General features: G+C 38.0%; 1 protein-coding gene across 11 annotated transcripts in view; it reads right to left on the bottom strand.

Moving 5' to 3' along the window:
• Nucleotides 1–1,122: 1,122 nt before the first annotated feature.
• The window catches only part of YLPM1 (YLP motif containing 1), a 40,542-nt gene continuing 20,878 nt past the window's right edge, over nt 1,123–20,786 (bottom strand). For 2 of the 11 annotated variants that reach the window (XM_074585271.1, XM_074585273.1), the window contains 15 exons: nt 18,863–19,343; nt 17,596–17,688; nt 17,017–17,191; nt 16,731–16,876; nt 16,183–16,370; nt 15,471–15,533; nt 15,066–15,185; nt 14,604–14,780; nt 14,302–14,385; nt 13,952–14,035; nt 12,371–12,457; nt 9,259–9,310; nt 3,854–3,984; nt 1,897–2,076; nt 1,123–1,523 (listed from right to left, as the gene is read on the bottom strand). In XM_074585271.1, coding sequence (XP_074441372.1) covers nt 1,930–2,076; nt 3,854–3,984; nt 9,259–9,310; nt 12,371–12,457; nt 13,952–14,035; nt 14,302–14,385; nt 14,604–14,780; nt 15,066–15,185; nt 15,471–15,533; nt 16,183–16,370; nt 16,731–16,876; nt 17,017–17,191; nt 17,596–17,688; nt 18,863–19,343 — 2,028 coding nt within the window. In that variant the 3' untranslated portion in view covers nt 1,123–1,523; nt 1,897–1,929. Of the gene's footprint in view, nt 1,524–1,896; nt 2,077–3,853; nt 3,985–4,150; nt 6,176–9,258; nt 9,311–12,370; nt 12,458–13,951; nt 14,036–14,301; nt 14,386–14,603; nt 14,781–15,065; nt 15,186–15,470; nt 15,534–16,182; nt 16,371–16,730; nt 16,877–17,016; nt 17,192–17,595; nt 17,689–18,862; nt 19,344–20,786 lie in introns of those variants that run through there. The other 9 variants (XM_074585272.1, XM_074585274.1, XM_074585276.1 and 6 more) reach the window with 9 other exon arrangements.

Genomic DNA, 20,786 nt, shown 5'->3' with positions numbered 1-20,786 from the left:
TTCAGGGAAGATTGATTTTCTTGTATTAAACACATTCAGGGCGTAACACAAGCTCAGCTATTCCCCTTGTTTACCAAAGAGCTTTCAGTCATGCACCACAGACAAGGCTGAGAAACATCCAATAAACCAAAACATGAGAATGGCAAACAAACCCACCTATTAGCACCACGGCTCTCCTTTAACTGCACGAACTACCACCACACCAGAACTAATTCATTTACCAACCTGGATGCAAACCGCAATGTAATTACTCAGCAGAGCAACAAATAGTAGAGAAGGAAATTCTGGACTCCATTTTCTTCCCTCATAAAGATCAGGAGAAAAAAAAATTCGATTCACCAGTAAAACAGCAATTACTTTCAGATTTAACACCTTGCCTGGTTACAACATTGTTAACACAAGGCATTTGCTTCAAAACCTGAGAGGACAAAAGAAAGTTTTCATCAGCAAACCTGATGCTGTGTCAGAAGCGATATACCAACCTCTATGAAGAATTTGTACCACTTTTAATAGTGTGGACTGCTATTAGTTTATCTTTTTTAGCAAGCTAAACACATTTATTAAATGAATAGAAAGGTATAACTTCTGTTCTTTGTTGCTTCTTTCAATGATGTTTCTCTACACGACAGTAGACTTATGAATGGAATGAAATACCCTGATAAGGATCAGTGTTGACTAAAGGACATAGTAAGACCAAAACGAATTTTCTAGGCTGCCCTCCAGAGAACTCCGTAGTACCCGTTTTCAAGTTGAGCATTAAAGAAATGTTTTTCATACATTACTACCTTGAGTATTTCAGAGCCATCCAACAGCGTTTATACTCACGTAGTAATGAAAATTTGACATAATTGAGAAACTAGGATCCAAAAAATAACGATCATTTCTGCTCTCCAGGAAGAATGAGAATGGTATGGCTCCTAAAGGCCAGCAAAACCCAGGGCCTTTAATGGAGCTGTCTACGAGAAGAAGAGCAGGTGATAAACCTAGAAGACAGGACACATTCCAGAATATGAGCACAGCACCTCTTCCAGGTAAGGATGGTTCTGAGCACTGTCAACACGTGAACACAGACCACATTTTAAATGTCAAACAAAACCCATGTTATACGGTGCACCAAGAACACTGAGTTTATAGTGAAATTTATTGTTCTGCTTCCTAATACAATAAGCTACAAGGTACATACAGTATAAAACGAGAACGGCCACAAAGCAAAGGTGATAAACATTCTGTAACGGTACAGTGGAGGTAACGTCTGTCTAATCCTTCCACTTTATCCCACAAACAGCAGCTAAAACTACTGGCCCTCCCCCTCCCTCCCCTCCAAAAATATTAAAAAGTAAACTGTCTCTTTCATTTAGGTGCAGTGGGATTTGTTGGGTTTTTTGAGGGCACCGGTTATCTGCCAATATCTCAAGAAAACTGCTGAAACTAAAGTAACAAAGAAAAACTGTGAAGGTGGGAGTGACATAACCCATGCAAGATGCTCATGACACCTTGGTTCACTTCTCCTCAGAGCAAATGGCCTGTAAAGAAAGGAAAAGTTTGTTACACCAAGTAAAATAGCAATTAGTGTGGTCAGAATTAAGATACAGTAAGCAAAATCTGAACTAGACAGGACTAAGCACACAGCTAAACTACTCTTTTAATGAAAACATAATCTTCCTATTCATAAGGTTTGGAGATTGATAGCTGACAATCCTCCTCCTTTTATTTTTAGATGATATGCAGGAGGGTGCACACTGACATGGATACAGCTGGTACCTATTAAAAAAGGCTCCACATCAAATAATCTCGCCTGGGAGAACTCTAACAATGACACGAACGGCAACCTCAACTCGTAAAAAAAATCCTAAAAACCATCAAGGCTATAAACATGCAGGAAGACTGAATACCTACCTTAAAGGCACAAAATTCCATTTAACTACTTTTTCATATATACTTGGTGCGGTTGAGGGCTCTCTCAGCAAGATGACCACTTTCATCTGTTATCTTCTCCCAATCTGTTTGTCCAACAACAAAACCAATGGCCCTTTTCCTGTCTGCATCTTTTTTTTCTTCTAGATCTGCCCACCGCACCTATGGAGAACATACTATCAGTAGGACAATCTCTTAAGAAATCCTGAGACAAGTCTAGGCTTTCCACTGCAGATAAGAGTACAAGAATTCTAATTTGTACTCATTTTCATTTCATCGGGTAAGTATTAATTTGTTTTCCAATGGGTAAAGATGGAAAATACAGCAGTTACATTATTTTTAATTGAATATCCCAGGTGTTCCATGGAGTAAGACAGGTACAGATGATTAGCCTTTTCCATTTCAATGCTATAATTCTGAGAGCTGAAGTGTAATTACTACAATTATTTCTCTGATCAAAGCAATGCTTTCTGCATGAAGAATTATCAAGGATTCATTTAGTGTCTTTGTTTTCTGTACAACGTGTCTTTCAATTGCACAATGGAAACATCTAGAAGACAACTATGAAACTACAGAAACAGTGTTAAAGAGCAACTTGGCAATGAATGAATGAATGAGGGACAGTTTTCTTTGTCTTCTCTGACGCATTTCTGTTTAAATCTTTTCACTATTTCTTTACACTAAACAAATGCATGAAGAAGTTATCTCCCGTCTTTACAGCTGCAGCCATCTCCTCTGTAGCTCTTCATGGTCATGCAGACCACTTGCATTCACCCTGTTCAAACATATAGAGTCACTCCCTTACCCGCAAACCCAGACACCAGTAGGAGGGAGTGAGGGAGGTGATGATGAAGAGCTACAGTCCAGAACCTCAGTTGCAACACACTGTTGCCAGACAAGAAATAACAGTAAATGAAGGAGCTTCTTCCTTGACACCCTAACTGATTAGTCCCATTCAGGCTGATTTGTTACTTGGTGACAAGGCTTATCACCTTTCTGCCAGCACTTCCCTATTCCACATTCTACCTGGATTTCCCCAGACACTCCTGCTGAGAAGCAATGTCTGCTTTCTTCCACTGACGATGCCTTAGTATTTCTCTCTCACACTCTCTAGTACTACCCAATGTTTTCTATTTCACATTACAAAACAAAGCCTAAACACTGACAGTTAACTCAAATGACTTTTAGTGGCAAAAGCTTCCATTTTGGAGTTGTTTTTTTTTTTTTTTTTTTAAAAAAAGTATTACCTCTTCCTATTGCCTCTCTTTCAGTTTCCTCTATGATCTTTTGCCCCTTTTTTCACATTCATATTTGAAAATGCAGCATTTTGTGTTCAGAACAGAACTACATATAAAGTGACTGAAGCCAACTTCTTGTACACCATCTCCCTAGCTTTACGCAAGGTATATGCAGGAGGCAACGTCTACAAGCCTTAATTGATATAAAACCTACATAGCTGATACTTTCCTCAGCTGAATCATTTTGAACAGTGTACTGTTTCTGTGCCTCTCTTACAGAACCTAACAAAAAAGTAGCTTAATAAAATCATCTTGTCTTGGAATCTGCACTGTATATGACACTATCTCACCACAAAACATACAGCACGAGAAAAGGACTCTGAGGGTTGCTCCAAAGACAAAGCGCGTCATCTCCCCCGGCAAGAAATGGGACATGATTCCATTCCCAATCTCAAAAGCCATGCCATGTATAGTTAATCTTTATTATCTACAATTCCTCACTTCATAACTAATCTGGTTTACCTCTGGAAGACCCTACTCTTGAGAATATTCTCTTACAGAATCTAATGGAACAGCAAAATGAAAAGTGAGTCAGTAAAATTGTCATATTCATAGACACTGAATGACTTGGTACAAACTCTTTATCACAGAGACCGTTAAATGGTCATATATGGACAGTAAGTCATTTGAAAATTTATTACCCTTTTCTTTCCAGGTTCAGAAGCACGTGTTTCATAGTCATCTGGAAGCTGTAGATAATCTTCCATTCTGCTGGCAATTGCTTCCCAGTCACGTTTCCTTTTAGTGCCAGTCCGCAAACCATCCAGCTTGTCTGAGAACAAACACAGAGCCTCAGAGTTAAAGGAGAATTTTTTTCTATTATTCACACAAACAAGACGAGAGTGGAAAAATTTTCAAAAGAATGAGCAGCAGAACTTGTACATCCAGCTTGTCTTGACAGGTGGAATGATGAGAGTTGAAATAAACTAGAGAAGACTCAACAGCATTTTCAAGTTTTATTGATCTTTCACATTAACTGCGTGGCAATAACACTCAATCTTTTTATTTGTATGAGGGAGAAAAGTCTGCTCTTCTGGTGTTCATACTATACGGAGTCTGTCCTCACAGGTACAATGTAGCCACCAATAGCTAGGAACCACAGATCCACCTTTCTGTATTTGAACACAATACTAAAGCTGTAGCGTTTTTCCCAAATTTGGGGTTTAATACTGTGTCAAACATGGCATACACGCAGTATCAGGAAACAAGTGATGATATAATTTAATGCATCAAAGACAAGTTTTTGAGATATTGTTTCTGCTAAACAAAACGCTCCTTGGAAACGCTGATTCCACACACCCCCCCACCCCCCTTTCTTTTTCTCTCTCCACAAGGAAAACACACTCAGAACATCTTCCAGGACTGGAAAAAAATAAAATATATATGTATCTCAATCTTTTGTTTCATGGTGTAAGAGGACAGTCATGAACATTTTGAGCAGCACGTTTGTCCAACAGTCATAATTTTCTTTTTTTTCTTATTGAATCGATAAGGCATGAAGAGAAACGATTCCATTCCTAGGTTCTAAAATTTTGTTTGTCTTTGGACACTTACTTTCAGTGAAAAAACAACACCTTCTTGAAATTATGTGGCAAATTGCTTTTGGAAAGGAGATGAAGTATTCATTGTAAGATTATGAACAACAAAGCATGAAAATGAAAAACAGCTTTACAAGTCAAAGGAAATCCTAGTACTTCTGTGAATGTATGCTACCATTTTATAAGCCAACAATTCAAGGATACGCAGAAGGAACGCTAAGCTTGGCAGTTATAGTCTGTAAACCATTTCCAGTGATGTCAGTAACATTGTTTCATAAGTCATTGATGCAACTAAATTCACCCCCAAAACACCTCAGAAATAAACCAAACACAAGGCAGTGTATTTATTTTCTGGATATCAGAAGAGGATGTTCAAAGGTATCTATTTAAAGAAGTTCAGTTGAGAGATGAGTTTTTTTACTTAATATGGGAGAGAAAAGAGCAACAACAGAGATAATGTGAGGCAATGGAGATGTAGACATGCTAGTATAATTTAAATGCCATAAACTAGTGAAGTAATTTCTCCCTCATACAACTCTAAAAATTTTAAAGACTCCACCCTTTGTCCCATTTCCCTGGAACAGATACAGAATTTCTTCTAAGAAAACATTTTAATCCCCCTCTGCCTTTTAAAAAAGCCAACATTTAAGAAAACTGTACAGAATATTTGTATCTGTTACATGGTATCTTGTTACATGATTCAGTTAAAGTTCTTCTTTTGCTCTACGTTAAATCTGCCAAATTTGAAGCTTAATCTCCAAAGACAGACGGCACTCCTTCTAGCAGACAAAACTGATTTATACAATATTCCTCTGTTACTTCAGCTCATAATGTACTTGCACTATTCCTCAGTATTACTCTCAGATCCATCACCGTAGATCACTTGTAGCACAAGGGTTTCCAGAAAAAAAAAAAAACACAAAAAACCCCCAAACAACAAAAACCCAAAACATCGAAAAAGGAGGGCAACAAATGCCTTAAATGCATTGAGAAGCATTTAGGAACAGGAAGAACTGAAAATCCAGGAGCTCTGTTGGCAATCTGTGCACAGACATATTCCTGTTGGAAGGCAACACGCTACGATGCAAGCTCATCCCGTTACCAAGGTGGAAGGAAGAGTTCAGGCTCCCACTCCCTGCTGCACGCAGACCGATTGAAAACATCGCCAAGAAAAGTGCAACTCTCAGACCTCCACAGAGGAGTTCAGAAGGCCTTCAGAGTATGAGGTTCCCCTATGTCCCTTTTTGTTACGGCTACACAGAATTTATTTTATAATGTTATCTGCTTCCACGTTTGAAGTTGGATTGCCTTTCAGAGGATCTGCTTTCATCCATACTATCGCAGTTCAAGATACACGTGCCATGCAGTAGACACTACAGAAATGTCCAAAGCCTACCACAAAGCATCATTTCAGAATATTCTTCTCTGAAAATAAGACAAGGTATCATTTCGTAACAATGGCGCTTGTGAATATTTATGACAGATGATTATTTAGTGAACTATCAAACATCATTTTACCATTTCGATTTTAAAAACAATGAAGTAGCAGCAGCATTTCTGAAAAACCGCAAACTCACCTTTAGAATTTTAACAATAAAGCATCTGAAAGTAACTGACTTAATTACCTCCTTCGAAAACAAAATTAATCAGTCCGCTAAATTTTTGCCCTTCTCATACAAAAGCCACAAAGTTTTACGTAAAACATTATTTGTGTTCTAGAGCAAATTTTACAACGGTATCAAAACTTCAGTGTCGTGGTTTGAGCCAGCGCTCACTTCTTTCCTGAAAGTCTGTAGAACTCACCACTAAGCTGCACTTTGAAAGAGTATTGCGCTAAACACTTGGAATACAGTAAAATTTTAAAAATGTGAGTCCACTTTTGTAAATTTAAATACAAGAACCTGTGTGCACTATGCACTAAGACAGACCAGCGATTAGACTTTAGAATAAAAATGTGGCTGTGCACTCACAACACATAAGGAAATGATATACCACACACACTCAGAGGAATGCATCACCCCTGCCAAAGTAAATCTGAATTAAAGCAAGAGCTCTGGGGCGCACGGTACGGTGATTGTCACAAGTCAGCATTGCAGCTAAAGGACTCAAACTTTTCAGACCTTTTCTGAGGCTTATTACAATCGTAAGATCTTACCGTGCTTTCCTGTAACAACATCTACTCAGAAAGAAAACAAAAAAAAACAAAACAAGACTTACAGCGTTGTTTTTGGATTCTGCTCTTAAATCACTTCTGCAAATGTGTGCCCTCAGGGACTAACGCAATGAACCTAATGGGCGGGCCAGCTCCCAGGAAATAACTCAACTTTGGAATAACAAATGCATACCACAGTTTACATGCCTTTCAGGAAATAATTTTAATTGGTCACCTACAACAAAGTCTTACTGTGAATTAAATATAGTAACTCTTACTCACAGACTGCAAGTGCTTATAATGCATACCTTGAGCTAAAAAAGTTGTCTGCCCTTACAGAGCAATTTTTCAAAGAAACGGCATTCGTTACATAGGAATGCCTGGCTTTTTTAAAATGTATGTTCTGTCAGAATTTACTTTTCATCTATAGTTCTATACATTTATAAAAAATGAATCTAGAGGTAGTTATAAAGTAAAATCGTGAATACAGATTTAATAGAAAGACCTCCTCAGCACCTGTATCCATGTAGCGCAGCATGCTAGCATCCAGTTTGTTAACGGAATTTGACTGTTAAAGGATTATTGCAACAGCCTTGCAAGTAACTTTAGCATAAAACTGATTCTGCTGCTTGCTCCCCATTTTACGTTTAAGTGGAGACATTTCATATTACGGAGTTTTCATATGGAAAGAAACACCACAGTTCTCTGTTTCTATTTGTTAGTAGTATTTGATCATGAGAGGGGTAGATTTTGAAAGATATCTATAAATTTCTGCTGTAGACACAGTCTCCACATTGCTAGAAACTACACATAAAACTTAAATATTTTTAGAACACACTTTGGACTCCCGTGATATTTGTAAAACGCACAGGATGACTTAAGATTCACCACATGCAGCGCAACGCATCTGTTCCTACCACTCGGTGCTTAAAGAAGTCTGTGTTATTTGGAATACAGCACCACGTATCAGAGCATTGTTCAACAACACAGTTTTCCAGTGCTATTGTTTCATATGTAATTGGGAAAAAATCATTCTAAACTTAAGAAATAATCTTGAGATATTACAACAATCAACTCTTATAACGAAAGTGCAGAGCAAACCTGAATTAACTCTGTCAAGCTGCCTAGCTGTTTGATATGCCAGAATCGTTGAGTACAAGGCTCCTCCAGTTGTACTGCAGGTGCCAAAACATCAATATCTTCCACAAATATTTAAATGACTTAAAAGAGAGCACAGCAGCAGAAGAGTGCTGTTGAGGTATTGACTAAGCAGTTAACAGCAAAAGATGAAAGGCTGATTTATGTAAGGCAGAACTTCTAATGCTATTTCTATGGTACAATTGTAATTTTGGTTATTAGAAAGTAATGATACACAGGGCTGTACCACACATGCAGATGCAGAACCTCCAAATGTTAAGACATGCTGTGTCCCATTCAGATATTTGTTATTTCTCAGGCACTACAGAAAACAGCAGTTTTATGCAGATTGCATTGATAAAATCTTAACTTAGAATCATTACTATTCATCAAAAAACAAACCCAAACCGATCATAATGACTAGAAGCCCTTTTCCATGTGTACACCTTCCACCGTAGCCATGGTGCATGCATTTCAGCCTGAAAGACTTTGACCGAATCCTAGTATTAACACTTATGTCTAACGCAACCAGCAGCACTAATCAGAACAAGTGATGCAGCAAAAATGGTGCCCTTGTGCTCTGGGAAAGTTCATTTTGCTTCCTGCTAAGAAGAATTCTAGTACTCTTCTGGAACTGAAGAGCATAACGAACTTCAATTTTTCAATACTTAAGTTGTTGAAAAGATACACCAAGGCCTAATCATTCAGAACCAACTTAAAAGCATGGCACTAGTTTGTCCTCACACATGTAACAATTTTGGAGAGCAAGAAATGTCTTCAATACAGTTCGCCACTAGGCATGTCTCCAAGAAAGTAAGAAGTTACTGATGACGTTTAGGCTTGAGAAAAAGGCATGCAATATGAACAAGAATGCAGTGCAATGTAAGTTGACTCTTTGCTTTTTATAACACGGAAGAGGTGAATAAAGAATAGAAATACTGCTTTTTAAAAATTTTAAAAGACAAAGTACTTTCCTTGAACAGATGGAAGAACAATTAATGAGCATATAAACCAGCGATGGTTAGAAAGTCGTAACTCCCTTGCCTCTGGCAGAAGACAAATTCCTTTTCTGCATAGAGGCTTTCACAGTTTCAGACACGTGTATGAGTTCAATACATTTATTTGTCTTTGGTAAGGAGGGATAGTAAAAATGAAAATTCAGGTTTTGCAAACATCATCAGATACCAACTTTAAGAAACAGGAAAAAATAAATACCCACCTAGCTTTGCCTCAGAAGTGTCCATCTCCCATTTGCTTTTCGGAATGTAACCCTAAATCATACACAGAGAGAAGCTCGGAGGATTAGAGAGAGACACACATGCATATCACTTTTGAACTGGAAACAGCATTATAATGGGAGCTTAAGGTATTTCTTTTTGTAAGGCACAACTCTTGTTATCAGATGAAGGAAACAAATTACTCGGTATTTCAGAACTTCTGCATCCACTTCCCATTCAGTGATTTTTAGCAGCCCTTGCAAATCATTACAAGAGTGCTGCCCTCTGCAAACACAGAACTCCGGAATGAGTCTAACAGACAGCAATGGCATTGTGTGCACAGTTACTCTTTCATATTATCCCAGGTGACAAAGTTATTGCAACACAACTTATCAGGCATAAAGAATACTCAAAGCTTTACAAATACAAGCGAAAAAGTTACCGTGGTCATAAGCTTTTAAGAATATATTCCCAGATTTACGACACACGAGCTTCACTTAATCCTTCTGAAAGAACATACTAAATTCTTGTATGAGTGGTTAGTCCACAACTAAACAAAATTCTTTTTTTCAGTTTAAATGACAGTATCTGCTGAGTCGCTAAGAGTTAAGTGTTATTTTTCATTTTAAAATAACCCTCTTAGTTAAACGATTCTTTTAGAACACTTTTCCCCTACAAGTAATGTCATCATACGTTTTACATGTAATGATCTTTAGCCAGTTTATTCCTTGTTAGTGAGCATAATGATATTAAATCTAGCAAAATGTATTTATTTTAGATACCTTCTTGTTATCTTTTCATTTTATATTCTTGGACAAGTAAATTCCTACTAAGCAACCCTTTATAACTCATTTCACATGTTCAGATTTGGTAGAAAACCTACTTATGTTTCTCTGCAATCATATAAAAAGCTCAATGTAGTGAAATAGAACTGCTGTGAGAATTTCAGTATTTTAAGAATGATTTTTAATAGAGAGGGAAAAGAACTACTCTACAAGATTTCAACAAGAAAACAAACAATCCACAGACCAGTTTTATTACACTAAATTCTTTCCTGCTCTATTTATAGGTTGCTTCCACTGTGGTAAACATATACGTGTATTTGTTAATGCTAAGGGTTACTAAATCAGAGTGTACTATTCCAGAGAGCTGTACTGCTTTTGATTATATACAGCATTGCTCTTCCAAAATCCTTGAAAGACCTTTTTTCTATCAAGCATATATCAAGTAACTTGAGATTATCAGAGCTCTGTATCTTATTGTTTTTAATCAAGTCTGTTAATTAATAATAACTAAGACAGTTTGTGCTGCAATATTTCCTTGTAACAAATAAACTTCATGCATATATGTGTATTTATACTTTTAAACCAAGTTGCACATTAAAATTTGCTCAAAAAGTTTACACCACAGCTAGAAGCCTGTATTGAACAAAATGATGTGTGATACACTGGTGAGAACATTAAGTTAATTGCATCAGTAATTCATACCATCAAGCACAGAAAAGCAAGAATTGTCTAAACGCTACGAACAACCCTATGGGAGTTGATAATAGCAATAAAAGAGTGACTTTGATGGTGTGAAATGGCCTATTGTGTGCTGAATCTGTACAGTATCCCAGTTCTCAGATAGGATAAAAAAAAATTCAGACTTCATCCTTTGGTACAAGGCAGTTGGATACAGTTGGATATTTCAAGGACATCTGCCAGATGGCAGGAGCTTCAGACCTCTCTTTTTCCACGGTATTAAATGCAGCGAAATGAATTGATGAACCCTTACCAACTGCTCTCAAGAAGGCAACAGATACCAAATATAGTGTTCTGTTCCACCTTTCTGTCTGACATACCTCTCTCTTGAGATTAGCCATGTGACTTAATAGCAGAGATTACATACAGCAGATAATTCTTTGCTATTTTTCATCTCTTGTGAATCTGAACAGAAAACATCCTTTTATGTAGATTACTTTTAGTTATTAATAATTTATGTTGTTTTTACCACCAAGCTTTCTCCTTGTCTCATAAAGGAAAGGCCTATTGTTGTATGTGCTGTACATTAGGACACTCCCCAGAGACCATAAACAGACAGACAGACAGACACACATTTATGCACAGATGTCTCAAAAGCTAAAGACAACTTTCTCCTCTAGATATAGCTAATTTCCAAGAAATGAGACTAGCAGCCATATTCTTGTAAACATGGATGCGTCTTTGAAATATTCTAACCACACTGCATGAAGTCTCAAACTCTGTGCCAAGGAATAATTTAGTAAAGAGAATAAATGAGTCATGTTGCAAAAAACAGATGTTTATTAAAAACCACTTTTCCTAAGCTTTAGGTTTTTTTTATTCTGTATTTCAACTGCTTTCTAAACTGCCACTCCTGAGGAACAGGAAATTTCCATCAAGAAAAAGGACTTTGCTCATCTCAGACATTTTTGGTTACTTCCTGGTTATTGGAGTTTAACTGCTTGGTTGTGGGAACTAGGGTTTGACACATTCAAATCATCGAGCACCGTCCAGCTGCAGCTCCAACACATACCAAGAAGTTATGTTAGGAAGACTTCTGTAGCCTTTTAAATACATACCTAAAAACACCAGCCCTCAGGCAATTCTCTAACCTTCATTTATCCAAGAGACCTAATCCCTCATCCTGGAAATACCTACTGAGAAAGTCAGTGAGCCTTGGCAGAGAAAACATTCTTTTTCATAACTGTTGTCATATACTGTGCCAGGTGAAAAGAGTTCTTTAGACATGTGAAAGGAAATAAGCTAAATTAATCTTTGTCCATTCTTCCCATCCCTCCACTTAGTGTAATTCTCAGATAATGTGGAAGACAGCGCTATAGTGTACTGCAATTTATAAATGTCTCTAAGAGGCATGTTGCCATGCTCCACTGATAATGCTGTTCGTGGCATATACTCAGATTCTTAAAAAAATTCAGTTAGGAATAATACGACATTAAAGTTCTCCTAGAAATGTTTAAGGACAAACAATTAGAAATGTGTGTATTAAGATCGCACAGCTAAGAATGGCAATAGGTTGGCATTTATAAGAGTGAGATTCCCCCTCAGACACATTAACAAACATTTTGTTAGAGATGGGTGATGTGTCTCCTACCAGTTCACTTTCTTCCTCCTCTGCTGTATCCTTCTTGACTTCTTCTTTCTGGTCTTCAATATTTGCATCAAAATCCTCCATCTCTACCTGTTCCAAAGCACAAGCATGGATATACAAGGCATTATTTGATTTTTAAGTATTATCTTTTTAGCAGAGTAAGTAGAAGATTCCGAGTTCAAATAGAGAGGAAAGAAAGGATTCATCTTGGAAAGTATGATGATGCAATACATATGAATACTGGCTCCATTTTGGCTTCTCTCAGAAGCAGGTTCCCTTCTACCAATAGTGTGACAAACTGTGTGAAAGTAGCAATCCTTTATTCTCTTCCTTTGCATGCATTCTTTGCACTACCAGTATCTGTAACAGTAAGATACTTCTCCTCCTTCCCACACAATCACATTTCAAAACTCGAAATATCAGACAAAGATCTTAAACTTGCCATTTACACATCACTGGAATGGTGCTCTCTGCATAGGATATCTCTATCAAGTATTTATCTTTTATATATTTAAATATCACAGTGAAGAATAATAACCACCGAGATTAACATAATAAAGAAAATGGATGCTTTAAGACATGCATCTAACCCTGTCCATCTAATGGAATACTTTCTGGGGTCCCCATCTCTAACAGGGATTCATGTCTATACTGTGGAATACCTAAAACTATCAGAGTATGCCCAGTTCTTCATACCATTACTAAAACTCTGATGCACACAGAGCGAATCCCAAATCTGCCCTTCTCTGAGCCTACTTGAGAGCTGAGCCTTTTGCTGTCCTCTTAAAGATTACTATTTTCCAACACACAGAATTCAGAGATTCAGAAATAACCTGTTGACTTCATGACAAACTGCAAAGAGTAAACTAAACACTCTTCCTACTTCAGCAGTTCACCAGTTTCTATGGCTGTGGCAAGAGCCGTTGTGACAGCAACATCCAGCTATGGTACATTCATGATGACCGTATGATTAACATTCTAATTTATTCCCAGAGCTCCTGAAACATCTGCTAGAGAATGCAACAATACAGAAAGCTGACACACCAAAGATGCACGGCATGGCAAACCGCAAATGCAATAAAAAGGTAGCATACTTCTACAGCAAATGTAATCATCTGCTACATGTTATTTTTTATTTCTCAATTTTCTGCAACAGGTCTGTATTTCTCAAAGCAGGGATTGAAAGGAATTCAAATTCGTTTATTTACTTATTTATTTTATCAAACTACTTCCTCAAATTATGATCCAATTAATCCAGTAACCTAAAAAAGTGCTGAGTTTCCTCTGAGAGAGTAAAGATCCTATTTAATTCGTACTCAGCACTTGCTAAAGAGCAATATGGCTTCAACTCTTCCTCAAAGACGCGTAAGTCTGGTCTCCAAAAATGTAATAAAAAGTAACATGTACCTTCATGCTTGGGTAATAGGTAAAAATAATGGAATACACTTGACTGACTCAGCAATTCTCACTTTCTACAGCACCACATATAACTGCCCTGTTGTGATCATACACATCTCTGCTTTGTATTTTCAGTATAGTCACATCTACATAATTTGTAATTTTAACAAGCACAGAGATTCTCACCTCTTCGATAGCAGCATCCTGCAACAGAGAACGAATGTCCAGGCGCATCATGTGACGTGGTGCTGCCTCCCAGTGATCAGACATCTAATACAAAAACAAGTAAAAATGAAACACCTCTAAAAATGTAACAGATTCAATGGAAAATTTGGTTTCTGATCATGAACAAGATGTATCTGTACTTAGGAAAAGCAATTTCAATCAATCCCACGAAATAACTACCAACTCTTCTTAGAGGAAAAGTGTAAGAACTATGTAGTCTAAAAGAGGTCAATGGTTTTCCCCGCAACAGCAGGCCTGAAAGCACAATGAAACTTATCATTAATCCTATAACTCCAGATGTATACAGTTACCCTGCTGATGTCCTTTAGCTTGCGTCCATGAATATTCCTCTTGGAACACGTCTGGTTATCTGCACTCATTTCAGCTAAGTACACCTAGAAAAAGAAAGGTAATATTAAATATTGCAAATCAATTTTTAGAGCTCTTTTTCTGCCTGGTGATACACTCTGCAGTTGTACATTCTAAGAAAGGTAAATTTGTAACTGTAGACCAGAGCATTTTTCCTGGATGCAGGAGGGACTCTGCATTCAGAAGTTTAGAAATACCAGCATACAGGTGCTAGCAAGTTCAAATGCCTTGTAGGCTCCATTACCTCAAAACCCTTGGTTTTTGCAGCACTCCAAAACTGTTCAAAATGTCGCACTCTATCATTGATAGCATCAAGGATAATGAAGGGGAAGAAGCCATCATCCAAGGTCTTTTTGAAAGTTTTAAACATGCTGGTACGATAGGTCTCTTCCATATCAGCTTCATATTCATACTCCATCACCTTTATCAAGGACAAAAGCATTTAAGAAAGAGGACACCTATTAAATTGCTAATGTTCAACTGCTGAATGTCATGACCACAAAGTACACTGGTATGAGAACAACATCTTCCAGGTCAACTTTTAAGAATTTGCCCATTCTGCCATTAAGTTATATTGACTTATTTTGAAGAACAGGCCACAGACCTCTGCACTCTTCCAAAGCCACAGACTGAAATTCTGATTTCCACTGTGTTGTTTCAGAATGTCTTGTTTCTTTGTCAAGATAAGCAACTGATTTAAAATTACCTTCTTTTTCACTTTTTTCCCTGTATCTGGGTCTCTCTCTTCTTTTTCCACTTCAGTGATAAAATAGTCATCCAGGCTGAGCACTCTTGGTGCAGGTCCTCCACATTCTACTTCCTTATCCTGGGGGGAAAGCAAAAAGAAAACATACACTCTTGCTGTAAAAACTCCATTCTGCTACAGAGCATCTTCAAAATGCTTTTGGCAAACAGCAGTTCCCTGCTCTATATTCAAAACAAGAGTAGTATCCCTAATGCTTGCTAATAGTGGAGGGGATTCAGATGCCACATGAAGACATGGAACATGAAATAACAACAGGCTGAAATTCCAGACAAACAGAAAGAAAACAGCAGAGGAAGCGCACGAAAAAGACATGCGGCACTATACAGTCAGCAGTTGTTTACATACCCTGATGAGCTTTGCTACATGTGTCTTTCCACTGCCAGGCAACCCTCTCATGATGATTACAATCTGAAACGAAGATCACGTAAGGAAACAGGAAGGATACTGTACTACATCTAACAGAATCTCATTTGCAAAAATTTTCCTCTAGAAGATTATGTGCTCTGGGCTCGCACTTTTGCGTATCATCAAGCCAAGACAGTACCATGCCCCCCTGCCTATTTTACAAACCAGGTTGTGAGGAATGGTAGTAGTTCCACAGAATAAGAGTATATGATGTTAATCAGCCCAGCAGCTCATATGGCATAAGATGTTATAGATCTGGTTCAGATAAAATTAACTGAAATTTGTCTATACGTTTTATAGCCTGAATCTTTTTCTTTCTTATTTCATATGGGGCATTGCCAAATCTCGGACTCTGTGTAAAGCCAAGCCTCTTCTCTGTTACCTCAAACACACAAGCAAAGATCTTAGAAGAATATAAAATACATTAACATTACCTACTAACATGAATTTCAACTAGCATTCCCAGAAGTTTACATCTACTGTGGATTCCTAATAGCTATGCTACAACACTTCAGGCATTTGAAAAGGAACCAAGGGAATTTCTAGAGCTCCCTCAAATGTAGGCTTGTTCCCAACGTATTAAACTGATGAGCATTTTATCTGAATGCAGACCTCATAGAAACGGATTGCTGCTTTCAGAATGCATACGCACCCTCTCCGGCCTGCTATCCCGTCCTGGTGGCTTCAAAATATCATCTACATTTTTAGATTCTGGCTTCCTTTCCACTCGTGGAGCAGGTGGTGGCTGACGAGGCATTGATGGAGCAGAAATAGGAATTCTTTCCTCAGGGTAATTTCTACGATCACCTTCAAATTCCAGTGTTTGGACAGAAGAATTTTCTTAGTTCAGTAAAATAAAAAAATTAAGATGTTCATACCCAGCTGAGCTGATTTAAACAGACCTTCATTATTTTAGGATACATTTATGGATTTGTCCCTAAAATAATTAAAATTTCTAATCTTGAACCTACTGTAACCAAAAACATTTTTAAGCAGAGTATATAACTGTTGCATTCCTGATCTTATCACCATTGAGAAACAAAACTACATGACACCGCCCAAATAAATTTTCCTTAATTATATATACACTGAACAAAGAAATACTGTAAATCAATTAATCTTCTCCCAATTAATCTTCAACTCTGCAAGTCCATATTTTTCATAATATTCTAGCATGGCTTCAAGATTGAGAAACTGTACCTCCAAACATGGAAGGCCCATGATCATATGCTGGACGATCTGTCTTTCGTTCATATGGTGGTCTTTCAAAACCACCTCGCCTGGAGGAAGGATGGTCTTTCTTGTCACGGTAAGACTGAGTCCTTGAAGGTGTAGTAGGAAGAACCCTGCCAAAACAGTATTTTGTGGATTTCTACTATGGATTCCAGAAAGAAATGAACATGTACCTCACAGGCAAAATGGACAGCCTGATGCCCCGTGCAGCCTGAATTGTATTGATTTCAATAGTGTTCCAAAAAACACATACCTATCATCTCGGGGATGCCGCTCTTTTTCAAATCTCTCTCGTTCATAATCCACAGAACCACGGTCTCTGTGCAATTCCCGCTCTCTCTTGAAATCCCGATGATCTGTGTTGGAATTACCTTGGCGCTCAAAATAAGGCTCACGATCTCTTTCTCTGTTGTAACGACCAGGGTGCTCTGAAAGTAGAAACCCATGGAAATGCAAACTACTAAAACATACTCTGAATTTTTTATTATTTTTGAAAGAAAAGCAACAAACAAGAGTGCAAGAAGAGTATATAGAAACATATGTGAGGGCTAGAATGGGCTTAATCAGCCACTGAATCTCTTTTCCAAACTGTAACAGACAACCATACCATGAAATGCTCTTTAAAGCTACAAAACTGAATTTTTAAAGTAGCTAGGTCATTGACTGCATTATTCCTCTTGATAATATAAACTGTTATTCTTATGGGCCTCTGGAGAAAATAAACTGGTTCTCGCTTAAACAAGAGTTATGTAGTTTAAAATAAGCTTTTAGTGCCTTACAACTTTTCTTAAGAGATAACTAACTGTCTGAGAGCTAGCCAAGCGCTCCCTACCTTTTTGAAATGTTTGCCTCTCCGGTAGAGGTTCTGGACGCAGGGTTACCCTCTCCCCATATGGAATCTGTTCCACTTTACTGGTAGTTATATCTGGTTAAAAATAACCAAAAAACAATCAAAGTCTTAAAATACCCCTCTTCCATTTCCTTTCCTTTGTCATGAAAAGCAATCAGTCAATGGCATTAAAAGTGACTGGAATAACTTAGCATATTTTTTTTAATGGCTAATGCAAAGAGAGCTATACATAAATACACAACACTGTGGGTTTGGAAGCCTGAAGCGGGCTTGTGTATGCATGTAATATGTGTACCACTTTATCTTAAGAACGGGACTTCTGCCTTTTCAGATCAGTTCAGGTAGCATGCACGGTCAGAAGATTATAAACATTAAAATGCTCTGAAGGTTTCAATAACTCATAGACCTACTGTAATGTCAAAGTTAGTAACTGAAATGCTCACTTTAGATTCTTAACAGTGACAATTTTTCTAACAGCTTTTAGTAAAACATCAACTTAATGGAATCAATATGGCTTCAATTCATGTTATGCCACCTTAAGAGAGAGAAAAAACACTCTTTAAATGACAGTGCACAATTTAAGAACTTCTTTCCAGAGTGACTTCACTCCTGTTAAAAACTAAGAATGAGGGAAATTAATTCTATTAAAAAAAAAACTAGTATTGAATTTTAGCTTCGATAAGCTCAATACTAAAAATCAGAGCCTTTCATGATTTTTGTGTTAAATGCCTGTTCAGGGAGCACACCCTTCAGAACTAGAACTTCGTCTCCCTCCTGTCTAGAGGGTACCTCAGTATCCATTAAGCAATATATAAATAATGCAAACACCAGTCACATTCTGCTTTAATTTACTAAGTCACACCTAAGAACTGTAACAATCCAAAGTACTTTCTAGCACAGTTATTTCCACTCAGCTACAACAGGATTAAGGGAAAGTATCAGTATCAATCTAAATATAACACATTGATGCGATCACATCAGTTAGTGTTTATTAGATGCAGACATGGCTACACACCATGCAGTTCACATGAAATAGCTCATTATGACAGCATTGAAGAAAACATTAAACTCAAGGCCAGAGGTTACAGACTCCTTAAACCCGCATTGCTTAGCATTAGATCACAATGTATGCAGCCTGCAGGTCAACTGGAGAACATCTACGGCATGCTTCGCATGGCATGCTCCTTTAGAAAGAATTAGGAGGACTAGCTCTCCGTTACAGATCAAACAAATACACTGTAATACCCACCTCGCCCGTGGCCATAATCCACCGTTTGCTGAATTACAGGTGCTTTAGGAACTGGTGGAATAACTGGAGGAAGGGACACTGGTACAGCTGACGGAACAGAGGTGTGAACGGCAGGTACTTTCACAGGCGAGGAGACGGGTGGAGGCATCATTGACTCCTGTTTACACAACTCGTACTCCATATTTGCTCCTTTATCCTCATTTGTATCCCAGAGTCCGTGGAAAGAATCTTCATCCCAGCGTTCCTGTTCCACAGCAGAAGGTGATGGTTTTAAAGACTGACCATGACTTGGGGTTGTAGCTGGAGTAGAAACTGGAGCATGTGGCCTTGTCATAGGTGTAGCAGGCCTTGTCAGTGGGGCACTTGTTCTTGTCACAGGGGTGGACTGTCTGAACAACACGGGAGGCTTTATAATAACAGCAGGAGAAGGTTTAATAGCTTGGGCTTCTACTGGTGCCTCTGAAGATAGCTGAGAAGAGACCTAGATGCAGAAAGCACTTTTAATGTAGATCTGTAAACTAACCTCCTCTCATCCTCTGTAAGTCAGTAAGCACAATGGCAATTGGTAATCAAATCATAAGCATTTTCTAGTACCTCCACCAAGGTGCTACAGGTAGGAGGACAATATTTCAAGAACTTGTGGCCTGAATTAATTTGGTGTTTGTTCACTATGTGAAGACTTACATACTATTTATTTTCTCCTTCAAAATAACCTTACCACTTTTAAGCTCCAGTAGGCCTATTCAAAAGTGTCTACGGTTTTATTCTCAAAGACTCCTGCTGTCTGCAAATATTCCTGCTGTCTGTGAGGAGGCTGAAAAAGTCTGAAAATAGGGCAGCTTGGTGAGGCACAAAAGGATTGATAAGGTCAGCTTCTTTCTGGAAGTCACTGGAAAGATTCCCAGAGAGCAGAATCACCTGGAAACCTCTTAATGAAATCAACATCAGATCAACATAAGAAATGGGGAGGTCTCGCCCAGTGGAGAAAACCAAAACAAAACCCCTTCATAAACCAAACATCCCCACGGAACCCCATATGCTGTGTCACAAGAGTCTTTTCAGCATCACAGCAGATGCCAAGTTACAGGCAGCCTTATTAGCAACATGCAACAAAACTTGCAGAATGGCTGTAGATGCAAAGCTGAACTTTTTAATAACAGTTCAAAGCTACAGCAGAAGTCTGAAAGTAAGAATCCCAAGAAAGACAACAGTTGATTGAATACCTCTGGGCAGACCGGTGAAGTAGTCTGAGATACAAAATATCAAAGTTGAGAAAAGTCACTTGCTAAAGGCATCAACCTATCTGCAGTTCTTGGTAGCAAATCTGTTCCATTATTTTACTTTATCAGCACTGTAAACAGGGAAGTGGTCAACGAAGCAAAAAGATGATGTGCAGTGCTTCGTTCACTACTTCACAATTCTCTGGAGGGAGGGACAAACAAAGCTTGGTCTGGCTAAATGTCAGACACAGAGGTCAGTACAACTAAATTTAATGGTACCAGTAACTTTGGGGTCAAGATGTGATGAAGAATAAAGACTGCATCAGCTCAGGTATCTCCTCCAACATACATTTAACAAAATTGTTTATTTGTTCTAGGAATTATAAACCTGAGTTAACACGGCTGCAGAAGTTCAGTTGGCTTCTCACCGGATATAAGTAGCTGAGCCGAGTTCCCAGAACCAACAAGGAGATTAAGAAGCAGAGTAATAACTTGCATCACAATGGGAGATGAAGTCATGGAACTACACAAATGTGAGCTTCCATGAACTTTCTGATATTCCAGAAGGTAATGAGAATTCCTAATAAAGACAGCAAACAGAAAGCTAATGCCCACTCTGTGTTGAAATATCTCAGTTTCTGATGGACCAATCCTCAAATTTCTCCCTTTAACCTCTTCAAGAGAGAAGAGAGCTCTTAAAGTAG

The sequence above is a fragment of the Larus michahellis genome, chromosome 4, assembly GCF_964199755.1.
Source record: "Larus michahellis chromosome 4, bLarMic1.1, whole genome shotgun sequence".
NCBI lineage: Eukaryota > Metazoa > Chordata > Aves > Charadriiformes > Laridae > Larus > Larus michahellis.
The sequence above is the reverse complement of the archived record's forward strand: the minus strand, read 5'-3'. Positions and strand labels throughout refer to the sequence as shown.